Genomic DNA, 15,903 nt, shown 5'->3' with positions numbered 1-15,903 from the left:
TCCCTCCGTGACCTCTATTAGCTCTCTATGATCTATTAAAGTGGAGGTAACAAGACATTTTGATTTTCACTAATTCAAACAGTACATATTTTTCATTCACACAATATTCACTATGCAGCTGTTCATTACTAACTTTTTGTTTCAATTGTTCATGGAAACACATTTTTCCCACATTCTACATTCTCTCCTACATGCAACTCTCAATTGAATGGAGTCCTTAGAATAATGGTCACTTTAAACTTGTATCATTCGGTATTATGCATCAACTAAACAAAATGTACAATTAATTTAGACATGGAAAATAGATTTCTCCTTATCAACTTCTAAGGCATTTTGGAGTGCATGGACAGCATTGTGCCTGAAGAACAGTATTTATCTAGCAGGAGCTGTGTTACCCAACAGATCTAGCTTTTCACTCTCTACAATGAAGTGCCTAACCCTTTAACTTCATGTCAGGATAGCTGTGTGTACTCATCCTGGTGACACAGCACAGTGAAAATAATAACTCTCAAATGATACATTATCAAAGGTCACAAAAAGGTACAAATTAGTAGTTTCTCAGAAGAAGCTTGAGTCTTCTAAAAAGTGGCTCAGTTTTAGTTTCCTGTAGGTTGCTTGACAGTGGTTTCTGGCATCACAGTTTCTGGTCTACAGGATACCACAGAGCCTTTATGTCTCCTGCTCCAACTACAGCATTGTGTTTTTCTACCCATTAACCAAGGATAAATGACCTAGATATTGTGCCTATCAAAGCCTCATTTCTCTTTTACCCTTTTGTTCTTTAATGTACCACATTATCACACGCTGAACACATTTGAAAGTATTCCTAGTCTCACAAGTCCCTTTGAGAGAGTAATGCAGGGTTTTGTGCGTCTTTCTGAAACATTAGCTAGAGTAGAATAATATGAACATAATTCAGGGTTTTTCTTCTTGTCTATTTCTCACAGCTACCAATTCAGTATATTTAGGAATAGCAAAGCTGGTAAAAGAAGATATAGTTAAACAAAAAAAGTACCCCCCCCCCAAAAAAAAGAAAAGAAAAGAAAAAAGGACAATGCTGTATTTGCTTCTACTGGGAATACAAAGAATAGCAAACACCACTTGTGACTTCCCTATGTACTACATTCTATAAATTACATCTCTGCATATCATGAGTCACTTTTATTAAAAGCATCATTACTACAGTTGGCAGCAATTTACATCTTATCTTACATGATAGCAGTTTCCAAGGAAAAAATAAAAAGACATCACAACAAAGAAAAACAAATACATTTACAAAGTCATGTCTGTAAACTTCAAGGCTAGTTTAGAGTTGAGGTAATCTGTTTAGCTTTGTGGCTAAAGTAACAAAGTCCTTTAATTTAAAAGGTACCTGATTTTTTAAAAAAATTGTTTTACCAGTGCATTACAAGATCACGAGACGATTTAACTGTAGTTTTATCCTGCAAGAACCTTTTCAGTGGGTCATTTCCAAAAGGTACTCTTCACATTCAACAGCTGCCTTATTATTGCTGTGTCTCAAGACAGAGAGACATTCACACTATCATGGAGATTGTCAGAGAATATGTGTGTATGTGTGCGTGTGTGTACACATGCAGGAGTGAACTCCCATACAGTCAAAATGATGAGCAAGAATGATGATATGTATGGTAAAATTTCATCTTGACCTTCACAGCAAAGAATTTTAAAAAAAATTAAATACATAACTTCATACTTCCTTTAAGCAGCACTTCCTTCTATTTAGTGCCACCCTATTACAAATTGCTGCTTTTATAATACCAATGGTACCAAAAGGAAAAAAAAAGCAGAGCATTATGTCAATTTCCTTAAAAAGACATGATCACCTCTCAATTTCATCTCTCCTAGGGATAATAAATAATGCACTGCACAATACTTAATGACCAAGATACCTTTTGACACATCTGTATAACATGACTTGAACTTTTTGTTTGCTACACTATGTTACAGAACAGCTTATAAAAACTAAGTATGGACATTAACTGTGAGTGTAAACAGTAGGACTACCACTTGTCAAAAGTTTTAAACACTTTAACAGTAACTGGTACTGCTTACTCATCATTTTCATTGTTTTCTATTTCATCCCCGCCATCAAGTGAGTCTAATTCTTCACCCTGTGCTATTTCATCTTCTAAAGCAGAGGAATCTGCAGTTTTATCAAGGCTTTCCTCTGCATCACTGCCTTCTAGATTCTCTTCATCTTTAAAGGCAGCTCCTTCAGTTTTATCAGTAACCTTCACTTCACTGGAGCCCACTGCATTCTGAAGTCCTGCTAATGCTGGGAAACCAGGTAGTGTCAATCCTCCTAGTCCTGGAGGTAGAAACATAGACGGATAGAACAGGCCAGGAGACATGGCAGACAGAAGGAAAGGGTTGAAGGTCAGAGGGTTGGCAGGCAATCCAGTGTTGGTCGTGGTGGTGGTGGCAGCAGCCGCAGCAGCAGTTGCACTGGCAGATCCATTTGCAGAGTCAGTAGCAGAAACAGTATCTGTGCTTTTCTCAGAGTCTTTGTTCTCCTCTTCATTCTCAGTTTTCTTCTCTTCTACCTTTGAAGTGCCATCTTCAGTTTCTCCTTGACTGGAAGCCATAGTGGTGTTTCCAGAAGCAGCTGTAATTGGGTTATTCAACAATCCGCTTAGTCCAAACATGTTGGGCAACCCTCCCATACCTGGCATCATCAGAGACAACATGGCAGCTGGATTTTTAGAATCACCTCCAGCAGCAGCAGCTGTCGCTAGTCCTGGAGGGAAGCCCATGAGACCTGCAAGCTGGAGAGACTGCAGGTTCTGTAAATTCTGAAGGCTCGTAAGATCCATTCCAGGGAATAGACTGTTCATTAGCAGTGGGTTAATTCCCGAAGTTGAAGCTACAGCGGCAGCGGCAGCAGCTGCTTTGGCAATTTCGCTTTTTGGCCTTCTCCCTCTTCTGCTTGCTCCCTCCTCCCGTACAACAGGTCCTGTGAGAAGACGGTCAAACATGGACTCTGGAACAAAACCCTGAATAAAAGAAGAAAACAAATGCCATGCCATTATGCTTCCACTTATGGGAATGCCTACAAATCTAGAATTTCATTTAGGGCTGCTCACATGATGCAGGGAAGTAGATGATCTCAAGCACAGGGAACATGAAGGCTATTCTGCCAATTAGATCTTGTTCACACAGTATCATTTCTGCTGTTTCCTAGCAAAGGTCAACAATATTTTTCTAAGCCTGGCCCAGGTTAAGACTTAGGTTAAGCTTTTTTTCCTTGGGATTATCAACATACCCCTCATCTGTGTGCCACAGATATCACACACCAATGATATTGGACATATTTGTACTTGATCAGAAATATCACCTTTCATCAATATGAAACACAAGTAAGGGAGAGGGCGGGGGGGAAAAAACTGAAAGGACACAAAAGTGGTAGGTGGTGCTCAGAAGACAGAACTTCTGAAGAAAACTTGCAATAAAACTTGCCAGATCTATAAAACCTTGTTAAAAATGGAGCAAATGAAAAATCATGTGATCCTGTCAACTACTGCTTTTATGGGTTTTTATAAAAATAGACTTCTCTGCATAACATTTCAGGCTGCTTCTAAACTGACATGTTCATTTTTTGCTGCTGTTTTACATATTGTCTTATAATTTCTTATAACAACTTGTGCTTTTTATTGTTTAGATGGTTGTATTTCTTTCTTTTGTAAGCCACTGAATAATTTCAGTACAGCAGAAATACCAACACACAACATAATTTCCCCATTAATTGAAATATGAAGAAAGGGGGGAAACCCCTTATAATTTACTTAAAGCAGTCATTTAATTGAGATGTTTGATATTAATTAAGGGAAGGCTAGATGCCTAAAAATGTTTACTTAAACAAGATTCTACTAAGGCTGTGAAATATTTTAAATTCTGGGGGGTCCCAGCTTGGTTAGTAAAAGGCAGAGAATGAGAAAAGAAAGAATCCTATACTATCATGGGCTCCTAATGAGAGGGCTTTAAAGCAACCTGTCTGGCAGCTTTCCCTAGGTTTGGGGCTTGAGATGGAGGAATCTCCCGGGGTGGGTGGGCGCTTGAGGTGGCTAATTTGTTGTTGGCAAAGGGTAGATGTGCTCAAAAGCAAAGTGATTTCAGTAAGTCATTTTAGCTCAGAGAGTCTCAGCATGAGAATCTCTTGGACACATCCACAGAATGTGCTCTCTCTCTAGACTGTAGTGAGGTGGGTGGTCTGAGTTAGTGATTTAGCTCAGAGGTGGGCAACCTCAGTCCTTGGGATCGGCTCAGTGGGAGATGTGGAGTCCTCTATATGTTGACTTGGACTTGGTCCACTTGGTCCTCTTATTGGACTTGGTAAAGGATGGAGCAATCACACTATGGATGTGATTTTGCCTCTGGGGTCAATCAAGTGATTTGCTCAGTGAGTATGGGAAATGGATCTTATGTAGATAGGAAGATTGCTTTGTGGAAGGGAAATTACATGCTCTTCCTCCTAATGACTGGATTTCCTGAGATGGCTCCATAATAGTAGGCATGCCAATCTGGTAACTTTGCTTCCAGGGTTTTCCCAAATCTGCTGATGTACTTAGAGACTTGTTTAGCTCTTTTGGTTAATGAAATTCCTGAGGGGAGAGGTGCCTTGCTGTTGAAACCTTCTCTCACCTTCCACTGTTTGTTTGTTTTTCATTCTGTTTGGTCTCTGCTAGTGCCAATATGGACTTGCAAAGGTCCTGGTACTGCTTGGGAGACCCATATGGTACTAGGCTGTAAAAGATCCTAACAGATCTATATGGGACAGGTATTCACCAATAATGAAGCTCATACAAATTTCCATCTTCTATCAACAGTATCAACATACCTTTGCCAAGTCCTCCAATTTGGTCCATCCCTATCATATCAATGTAGAGAGATACCCAGGTCATAAATGATCCATTTTTAAAGGATTTAGGCTGCAATTCTATGCTCACTTGATTGGGGGTAAATCCTACTGATCTCAGAGGGGCTTGCTTCTGAGTAAGCACACATAGAATTGGGCTGTTTGATGCTAAATATTTACATTCTTCTCAGTTAAAAAGGAGCTCTTTCCAGAAACACATTTTCTACTTACAGACTGTTTAACAATGTCAGTCCAATCGGGAGCAACAGCAAATTCTGGATTTTCTTCCAGCCATCTTGGCAGGTCCTTCATTGGAGGGGCCATAGCTCCACCCATCTATCAATCAAGTCAGTCAGTTAGTAAATCAATTTATTTAGCCACAGCCATAATAAAGATATTAGACTCAAATTTTTAAAAAAACGATGTGACAGTAAAAAACAAACATTGATTCAGAATAATTCAGAACAGATTGTATCAGCTTGCCATGCACTTTTAAAGTTGTAACTTTTAATTTGAAACTTAAAATTTGTAAATTTAAAATGTGGTTTTAGTTTGGTCTTCTAACTTCTTAAATTTTATTAACTTTTTATTGTTTTATATATTGTATCTATTTTATTAACGTTGTGAGCTGCACCAAGCAATACTGTACTGGAGGGGTGGGCCATAAATATTTTTAATAAAAAGTAAAAGGTTGATATGAGAGAAACTAAAGCTGACTAATTTTCTTGTAACATACGGCCTGATTTCAGCTAACAAAAAGTTTGAACCCCAAAGCACCACTCATCTGATTAAATATATTAACTTTTCATCAGAGGAAAGGTAACTTGCATTTCATATGCAGTTTATCAAAAACATTTGAATATACTTAATACTAACAGTGCTGGTAATGAAAACATGACTTATCAAAATTCAACTCAATCATTAAAAATGTATTAAGGAAGTATGAAAGAAAATGTATGTGAAAACTTTAAAGAAATTTGGAATTAAAAATCCAGAATGATCCTTTGAGCAAAATGATAAAGGACTAAATGAAACTGCATGTCTGATGGGCTCAAGATAAAGTCAACTTTTTGAAAGATTACATTTGTTCACAGATGTGGCCAATGAAAATTGTACTAAGCTTTAGCAATAACAGTAAGTTGGTCAAAGCATTACCTTCTTGCCATTTCGCTTATTCACAACAGGTACCCTCTCTTCTCCAGTTAAGGTGTTTATATCCAGTTTATTAGGGTTTCGACATCTGTGCCGTTTCTGCTTCGGCTTCTGAAATGGGGAAAACAGCACATCTGCACTCTTCTGAGAAAGGAGAAAAATATAATGCTTTACTTAGAGATTTTATAATCTAGTCTGTACAAATAACTGTTTGACCAATGAAACATTTAAAAAAAAAACCTGTATGTGAAAATGTTTTACACTTTGAGCAAAGGTTATCACATATTATTCATATATTAATATTTTATCTACAAGTTAGAGTCCCTTAATTTTCAGCTGTAAAAAGGTACCAAAATAAATTAATATTTTTTTTTAAAAAAAACAGCTTCTAAACAAAAACCCAGGCTGTAGCCTTTTAAACAAAAATTATTCCCCCCCCCATTAAATTTTCCCCCTCAATAAATATTTAACCTATACCATCTTGCCTAGGGAGCAATTTGTTGCTAGTTCAAATCCCCGCTGGTATGTTTCTCAGCCTATGGGAAACACCTATATCAGGCAGCAGCGATATAGAAAGATGCTAAAAGGCATCATCTCATACTGAGCAGGAGATGGCAATGGTAAACACCTTCTGTATTCTACCAAAGACAACCACAGGGCTCTGTGGTCGCCAGGAGTCGACATCAACTCACAGCACAACTTTACCTTACTTTATACCATCTGAGGTGCATTTTCTATTACATACATCAGTGTTAATTCAAATTTAAAATCTTCATATTCTGACACTTTCATGAATCCAGAGAGACTGCTGCTCTCCAACACTATGGCAAAGTGATACAAAATAACATGGTAGACTAAAAAAAATTCCATAACTATTATCCACTTACTGGTACATAACTTGGCATATCAACAGTGTATGTAGGATGCAATTTAAGCCATTCCACTAAATCCTTGTTTTTAGGAGCATCCTCTCCCACCAGCCTGGTCCCATCCTCAATGTTAATGACAGGGATATGAGTGTCAGGGTCCAGTTGCCCAGGAGATGGAATGTTTCGTGATGGTGGGGTTTCAATTTCTTCATCAAATGCTTTGGTCACTTCTGCATCCTCCTACAATTTGACAACAGTATTAATTTTCACGAGAACACTTACACAACAAAAATGACTTCTAAAAAGCTTACAATTTGAAATGTTAATACTTCCATTTGGCAATTAAATGTTTTTCGGTGGGACCAAAAGCTAAATCCCAAGAGTTCTAGTGGATGTATATACAACCACCTCACCACAATCAAGGGCAACTGGCAATCCACACTGGCAATACCACATTCCATGGATACCATGCACTGAACATTTTATGTTGAATGGGCCCTGAGAGTGAAAGCCTAGTAACTCACTGTGCCATCTATATTTTTGGTGGTGTAATTATAAATCTTTCGCCTAGGATCCGGACAAAACAAGGTTGTAGTTTTTGAAAGTTAAGATGTGTTGAAGAAAATATTTCACTCAAACACATTGAGCAGCATGCAGTCGAAGTCAGTCAGGACCACTGAAATTATTGAGACAAGTTAGTCATGACTAACAAGTCCAATTAACTTCAATGCTTAGCATGACTAACTTGGTCTGAATGCTGGTCAGTGTTTTAAGAATTTCTGTGAAAGCAATTTCTTTCTTATCTTCCACCTTTATAGGAATGAAATTATTCAACATTTTATCTGCAATATTCTATTTTGAAGAGAATTAAATTGGTAGAGCAGGCTTTTAAGATATTTCAGTTTATAGAATGCTGAGCCTTTCACCTTCTTACAGCATTTTATAATATCCTTAATTTTTACTTAAATAATCCTCATAATTGAACTTTGTATTATATACTAATTTATAATCCTTACAACCACCATGTATGGTAGGCCAGTATTCTTATTTGTGAGTGGCAGGGGAAGGAGGGCTGAAGCTGATAGCATGTACCTTGCCAAAGGCTATCTAGTGAGTTCATGGCAGAGGCAAAACCTGAACTGGAAACCTTTTGTTTACTAATGGCACTTTCTGCTCTTAGTTATTATACTGCACCAGTGCAACATGAATCCTTATGCTGAACAAACTGAAATGGAACTCACTTTTTCTAGAGCTATTTTGCTCTGAAGAGGCATAGATAAAATATTTTATTAAGGTATGTATAATGGAAGTATCTGGAATGATTTTCACTAGAACGAGTGCCTAAATATGAACTGGGAATGAGAATGAAATAGAGAATCCTTTTATAGCGAATTGAAATACCTCTTCTGGTGCTGAGGCTCATATAATAAGAAATTAATGTCAAAGAAAAAGTCTTGCTTACTGCCATCAATGATGCTCGCTTGTTGCTCATAAATAACAGATCAAGCCCTTCTACATTTTTCCTTCTTCCTCTCCTCCTTTTCATGGGTGGTTCTACATCAATTAAAGAACCATTTAGCAGATGCCTTGTGGGTGTGCGTGAAAGACCTGCTTGTAGCAGCTCCATCTGAGTTTTAAAGGCATCAGACACTGGTGTGGAAACATTAGGTAATAGAAACTTTGAAGGAACAGCTGAAAATGTTGAGGTAGAACTTGGTGCCTCTCGTGAGGCCTTTGATAAGTCTACAATTTTTTCTTGTCCATTTTCTGAAACAACCTGCGACTCTCGCAACTGGGCAACCATTTCCATAAGATTTCTCCTCTTGGCTGCCCTTTCAGCCTCTATTTCAATCTTCCTCCTCCTCCTCCTCCGCTGACGTGGAACTGATAAATTGAGTGCATTTTCCTAATGAAGAATTAACACATCATTACTAGCAATACAATTTCAATTTTATTGCAACATTTTCAGTTTTCAATACATTTTTTAAAAAGGGAAGTATTTGGTATTATGATTGCACAAACGAAGCTATTTACTTTTTGTCAGATTTAGTTGCTCTAAAAACAATAGAACTGAATTTGACAAAAAAGCTTAGTTTATACAATGATTATTCCAGTGAAAAATAAAATATGAAACCTCTTCAAGACCTTAATAAGTATATTTCTCTCTCACACACAAGCTGCGTTTGTAGTTAAAGGTGCTTTTTCTCCGGTTGTTTTGCCTTTTCAGTTATTTGTACAAAACAGACTTTATTTTATTACTTTAAAAGCAAATGCAAACAATGTTATAAGCCCCCTCATTAAAAAACATGCCTTGGATAACTGAGGAGAGACTGTGATATCTTCATTGCCACTGATGTTAGCTTGACCAACCATGGAGAGCTCTGCAAAGCTCCTTTTCTGCAGAGGGCTATCCACAGCTGTTGGCGTATACCCAGGTATAAGTCCCTGGAAATCAAACATCTGGCGTCTATTTACTGGCCACTTCCCTTTCAACACTGCTTCACAGATGTTGTCTAATCGGTTGATCATTACTCGATCCTGCAGAAAGGAAAGTACATAATGACTGTCATGTGAAAATAGCCATTTGAGCTTAGTCAGGCCCTGCACTACTGTACAGCTTAGTAGGCTTCATAACCTGACAAATGAAGAAAAAACAACTGAAATTCCAGGTCAGAAAGATATTACAGGTTTCATTGAAATCATGTGTTTCACACAGAGAGATGCTGAAGAACAGACACCTGCCATTTAAATTAATAGAAATAGCAAGGAAGTACATAAACCATCTGACACACATTTTCTGAGCTCTCACTACCGTTCACATATAGTAAAACTTAACTAATTCTTAGTAAGTAGTAGTATAATACTTGTAACTCAACATCATTGCCTTGGGTATGTCAGAGCCAACAGGCTGCATCCGTAATTTTGTCCCAGGAAGTGGTTCCTCATTAGTGTCACTATTAATAAAGTTCAATGTTATGAAACGGGCACCAACCTAGGGACATCTAATAAATGTCAATTTTCATTCCACGCCCTTATCACTTTAGGTTCCACTGAAGCATGTACATTAAAAAAAATTCTAATTGCAGTTTAGCCCGTTTAGAATATAAGGAAACACAAAATGTATGTTACTGCACACATAAGAAACCCAATATAGGAGAATACATTTGGTGCTCTTCAGGATATATTCATAAACATTATTTGGCTTTTCAGTTTCACAAATTAATATTGTGCCTTCTTCCTTCCGGGAAAGAGAGAACTTACTCAAAATATTTGCTTGGCACCCAGTGACAATCATTTCATTTCCCCCACAAAGTGTTGGTTAATGACATCATGCTCTTTTTTTTTTTTTTTTTTTGCACCTTTGCTGCTAGTGGTTCTAGCAAACAATTTGTTTGTTGTTGCTTTATCTTGATTTATATTTATCAAGATGCCTTTATCACTTCTGGTGGAAAGACATGCTAAAAATATTCTAACTAAATACACTGTGTTTGAAAATCGTCAACTATAGAAACATCAGCTATTGATTATGGAACAGGGTCATCATTTAGCTCCCTGAACTGCAGAACATGGTAAAAACCATGAGCAGACCTCAGCAGCTGCAGCCGGCTGCTTTTCTTTCCCCAGGAATAAGCCTATTACAGGAAGGGCTATTCTTCCCCCCCACCCCCAACCAGATGGCCCTGTTATGGTGATTAGGAAGCTTAAGACTATTACTACTTTATTTCTTTCTCTAGCACCCTTTGAAACTAGAAACGGTGTTGTATATAGAATTCAAGCAAAATCATTACTGTATAGTTCTATCTACTTTGCCTATTAAAAGAATTTCTTTAACTCTTGCACAAAATAAAAACCTATAGGATAATCTTCAACTAAACACCCATCTATGATCACAAGAAACTAACAGAACTTTGTTGGCATGAATTCCCCCCCCCCCCCCGCCGCCATACTCCATGGTTTGGCCCATGGAGGTCCATGGCATTCCATTTTCTAAACTTCCTTCAGCCTACAAGAATATTCCCAGAAACCTTAGTTTATGTCTATATATTTTCTATTAGTGTGATTAGTCATTTTTATTTCAGCAAAGAAATATGCTGAAACCAATCCAATACTGTCATTCTTATTACTGGTTTGACATTTTTCTCTTACAGATTCCCTTTCTAAAATATGCTGGGTCCCACTCCACTGGGGCACTTCCAAAGACTCACCCCTCCCTCCCAGCACCTCAGACCTCTCTAAAACCTGCAACAGAGTCGGGAAAGTTGCTGTTTCAAAATAGGTTTCTTTTGAGTGAGTGACCATAGGCGGCTCCTATTGTATTATATGGCACTGGAGCCTGGGAGCAAGAAAGGGAACCACATTTTGCAGAGGAAGTCTCAAAGGACGGCCTGGAATCAGGGTTGGGTTGGTAGCAACCCTGGGGCACCTGAGTGCTCCTGAGCGCAGTGGGGAGTATCTTGATGGGTAAGCAGGTTGGGGATCAGATGGCAGATCTCCTCCACCTCTCTAGGAGAAGAGATTCAGCAGCTGCAACAGCCCCTCCTCCAAGGTGCCGTTAGTATCACTGCCAGAGGTGCACGAACCCCTGGACCTTGGGGACCCGGTCCAGTCCTTTAAGGTCTGGGGGAGCCTCCAAATGGCCTGGGGCAGGGGCCTTCGGCAGCTGAGCCACCCCACGCCTGCCCTGCCAAAGCTCTGGTTTTGTTTTTTGTTTTGTTTAAAAACTTTTACTGTGGCCGAGGGGTAGCTGCGGGGGGGGGGGGGGGCGGAGCGGCGGGGGTGTGTAAGCAGGAACGACACTGAGCCCATCAGGCGGCGGTGGGGTGTGAGGAGGAATGACACGGCGATCTCTAAACTGCGCAGGCATGCCTCGGAGTTGCTTCAAGATGCTGGCCCGAACAGATGGGTTGAGTGTCATTCCTGCTCTCTCTCTCTCTCACACACACACACACACACACACACACACACACACACACACCCTACACCGGGGGTGCAAGGTGGGGGGAGAAGGACTGCTCTGCTCCCCCCACAGCCACCCCTCGCCGTGATAAGAGTTTCTAAACAAAAAAAGCGGAACTTTGGTGGGGTGGGTCCCCCAAAGGAAGTTTCAGGCGGCCACATGCGGGGTGGGGTGGCCCTCATGGCTGGGTGGTCCGGGTGCCTGTTACCTTAGTGTGGCCCTGGTCACTGCATCACCCATTTTCATTCATGCTGCCACAACAGCCTTCTTCAGAGGACAACCATGTGCTCTTTGAGAGCCATGGACTGATTCTCAATTAGGATGCTTGGAACAGGCAAGGGCATTTTGTCCTTTCTCTGTTGCCATCAAACTGGAAAGACTAGCCTGACTCTGTTTGCCACTCAGCTGAGGAAACCTGAAACTGCTCCACCACTAATGGCACAGGCAGCAATCCCTTACACAGTCCATGAAGACTCTCAAGCCCTAGTAGATCTTGCTTTAAAGATTGAGAAAACCTGCCTTATGTACTAAATTGGGCAGCAAGCACTTCAGTCTTCAAAAGCGGTAACTTTTGAACTGTATGATGGTAGGCATTACTCTATGGAGAACCAACCTTAGGCCAAAAAGAAAACGCAAATGTTCTTTCATGAAGCAGCTGGGCTACTGATGGATCGCCATCTTCCATATAAAATCCATCCCGTGTTTCATCCCTTGCAGTGCTCAGGGATGCATTGCTTTCTTCATCAAAATTCTTACCCTGAGAAATTGTTCCTGCTGAGAAATATCAATCATCAAGGATTGGCCATAAAAGTAGACCACTCATGACTTATTTATCAAGGAGTTATCAAAATGAAAAAATAACAATGAGTATTATTTACAATATAATTGCAGTTTTGATCTATTTAACAGTCTTATGAGAGTTTTCAGTACAGGTGGACCTTGCTATACGCGGTTCTGGTATTTGCAGCTTCGCGTGTCCGCAGTCCACAAATAGTCACCTGACTTAGGCATACGCGGGTATAAAAAGGGTTAACATCCATGTATCCACGATTGCTAGGTGGCTGGAAATGACCTCCGAGGTAATTTCCGGCTGCCATTTTGTGGCTCATCTGTTGAAAAGCTTTCCCCCTGAGATTTTTGCTGGCCAAACTGATGTTTTGGTGGGGGGGGGGGCAGTGCTGGACAGATGGAGACCTGTGGAGCATGGTACAGCACTTTCTTTCATGTAATGTCACTGTTGGAGGGACCCCCCCTTCCCCAAAACCTAACCCCGACAATTCCCATAAGCGCAATGGCTCATTATTTGTGGTTTTGTTACTCATTGTTGTAAGCGGGGAATGGAAACCCTGCAAATAACGAGGTATGCCTGTATATTGTAGGTGATGTCTGTCCATTCATGCCAGTAACTTATTCCTTTTCATTAAAGATCCAAAGGGTTGCAATTGATATATACCCAAATAAACCCAGGGTTTTTTTTGCTGAATCCCATGTTTGAAAATTAAGGTGATGGCAGAATGACTAGTGTGGTCAAGGACAGATCATTCTCTCTTCTATCTATCTATCTATCTATCTATCTATTCATTTAGCAGATCTATATACCGCCCACTACCAAAGTCTCTAGGCAGTTTACAACATTAAAACAAAACTTTGAAAAACAACTTAAAACATATAAAAGTTCAAATTAAGATAGCTAAAAGCCACTAAATAGTTAAAAAGCTTGGCTGAAGAGATGTGTCTTCAGTTGTTTCCTAAAGGTCAACAGGGATGGAGCAACTCTAATCTCACAGGAAGTTGGTTCCACAGCTCTAGGGCAACTACAGAGAAGGCCCAGCTCTAAGTCATCACCAGACAAGCCAGTGGCACCGTCAGATGAACCTCACCGGCAGCAGGATTAATAATAAAGAAGGTGTTCTCTTAAATACCCTGGGCCCAAGCCTTTTAAAGGCTTTATAAGTAATAACCAGCATTTTGTATTTTGCCCAGAAACCTATTGGTAGCCAGGGTGGGTCTTTTAAAACCGGAGTAATATGGTCTCTTTTAGTTGCTTTTTATTACAGTGGTAAGTTAGCACTGCAGTTTTGCCAATCAGCTCAGTCTTATCTGACAATTTAGATGTAATTCAATACAAAACTTCACACTGTACTGCAGATGTCCTGATATTTTAGAAACAACTACAGCAGTGGTTTCCAAACTGTGTTCTTAGGAATCCTTGCCCACCACTACTCAACTCCTGTGTGCAATATGAAGTTGCAGGCAATGCCGTGTGTGTGTTTTAGGGTGTACTCAGATCTTTCAGAGCAATAACGAGGCCAAATCAGCCTGGCCACTACTTTGCACAAACTAACCTATAATTTTCTACAATCTGCAACATTTCCTGGGCAGACATGCAGAAATTCTCGGAATCAAGTCAACATGGAAAGAAACAGCTGGAATTCAGTTGTTTCTGCATTTCAGTTATCTGAAGACAGAAAATATGAAAAACGATTGGATTCCAGCAATCCTAACACAGCATATTCTCAAAATGGTTGGATGGATCTCCTTTCTACAGAGCTCAATAAGGGCCTGGTGGAAGAGTTTCATAGATCTGGTCTACCATTCATAGTCAATATCAATCAATTCATATTTTCTTTATAATTACCTTCAGGTTGGGAGGACTCTTCTGATTTGTCGTCATCATCAAGTTTTTCCTCTTCGTCATCTTCTGAACCCTTTTCAGAAATAGATTTTGGGTCTACTTCAGTACTCAGTTCTATGTCCTTTATTTCACATTTAACAGGACCAGCTTCAGCCTCACATTCCTCCTTATCTTTTACTGCAACATCTGTTGCCTCTTCGTCCTCTTTACTATCAAACTTCTCTTTGGCTGATGTTTTCTCAGGTCCTTCCAGTTTAACCTCAGCTTGTTCTGCAGTCTTTTCATCTGGTGCTGGTGTAGATGGGATAATGGAGGCTGACTGACTACAGCAAACACCCAGTGGATTTAACAGAGATAAGGCATTCAGATTACCTCCTCCTCTGTTTTGAGCAAAGTTTTTGTGAGAATCAAGAAAGGATAGTTCAGGGTCATTCAGGATGTGATAATCTGTCCTGCTGACTCCATGTTTAGCAGCACCAATCAGTAAATCTTTGTCATGCTTGCCACACTCCCACCACTCTGGCAGATCCAAGCTTGGCTGGCACAATGTTAACCTCTCTGCCAATTGTGGGTGATGGAGAACCTGCTCTCGGACTTTCCGCAAGAGCTCTATGCGATATAAAGTTCGAGAAGCACGTTCTTCAGTGATTGGCTCAATCACAGTGGATAGATCAGGAGGTTCTGTAGGAAAAGACATAGATAAATAAATATTAGGCTTTATAATGACAATATTTTATTATATATCTATTTCTGAAATGAGTTTGGCTAACCTAGTTGGATGCTTACTGTAGTTAGAGATTAATGAGGAATCAAATTAAACCACATAATATCTCGATCACAAAACAAAACACACACACAAAAACAAGTCTATCAATGTACACAAATGTTAGATAAACTCTACAAAAGAAAAAGCCTGAAGAAAAGAAACACTGTAGATATTTAAACCTATGTTGCTATTGGCATAAGATCTCTGGGTTCAATTGACTGAAATGAAATTTCCAAACAGATGGACTGATTTAAACCAAGGTAATTTAAAAATCAGCAACTTAAATTATCAGGAAACAAAGGCTGATTTAAATCAAAAATTTCAATTCAGTATTAAGGTATTCCTCAAACAACAGTGCATAGTAATTGTTTGCCATAACCATAGAATTCACATGTTTTGTGCTGATAAAACATTAAACTAGGCATAAAACAGGAGAATAGGTCATCCACTGATTCATCTGGGTCACACCTGTATCAGTCTCTTCTTCTTTCCCTCACCCCACAGTATCAGGCCATAATATAAATTCATGAACTTTTATGTAGTTCATAATATTATGATAACTGGCAAAAATGTTTCCATGCAGTTTTATCTTTTTCTATAAAGGAAAAACCCTTTCTGAAGAGGGTGTTACAAGATCAGTTTAAAGAAAGT

The 15,903-nt window shown here is 39.4% G+C and overlaps 1 protein-coding gene across 12 annotated transcripts in view; it reads right to left on the bottom strand.

Annotated features, from left to right (window-relative positions):
* Positions 1–1,146: 1,146 nt before the first annotated feature.
* CHD7 (chromodomain helicase DNA binding protein 7) overlaps positions 1,147–15,903 on the bottom strand; it is a 292,592-nt gene continuing 277,835 nt past the window's right edge. For 10 of the 12 annotated variants that reach the window (XM_053246208.1, XM_053246203.1, XM_053246206.1 and 7 more), the window contains 8 exons: positions 14,490–15,167; positions 12,465–12,625; positions 9,205–9,432; positions 8,357–8,800; positions 6,913–7,134; positions 6,029–6,169; positions 5,105–5,209; positions 1,147–3,014 (listed from right to left, as the gene is read on the bottom strand). In XM_053246208.1, the coding sequence (XP_053102183.1) occupies positions 2,070–3,014; positions 5,105–5,209; positions 6,029–6,169; positions 6,913–7,134; positions 8,357–8,800; positions 9,205–9,432; positions 12,465–12,625; positions 14,490–15,167 (2,924 nt within the window). In that variant the 3' untranslated portion in view covers positions 1,147–2,069. Of the gene's footprint in view, positions 3,015–5,104; positions 5,210–6,028; positions 6,170–6,912; positions 7,135–8,356; positions 8,801–9,204; positions 9,433–12,464; positions 12,626–14,489; positions 15,168–15,903 lie in introns of those variants that run through there. The other 2 variants (XM_053246209.1, XM_053246211.1) reach the window with 2 other exon arrangements.

This window comes from Hemicordylus capensis, chromosome 4 (genome assembly GCF_027244095.1).
Source record: "Hemicordylus capensis ecotype Gifberg chromosome 4, rHemCap1.1.pri, whole genome shotgun sequence".
Taxonomy (NCBI): Eukaryota; Metazoa; Chordata; class Lepidosauria; order Squamata; family Cordylidae; genus Hemicordylus; species Hemicordylus capensis.
The sequence above is the reverse complement of the archived record's forward strand: the minus strand, read 5'-3'. Positions and strand labels throughout refer to the sequence as shown.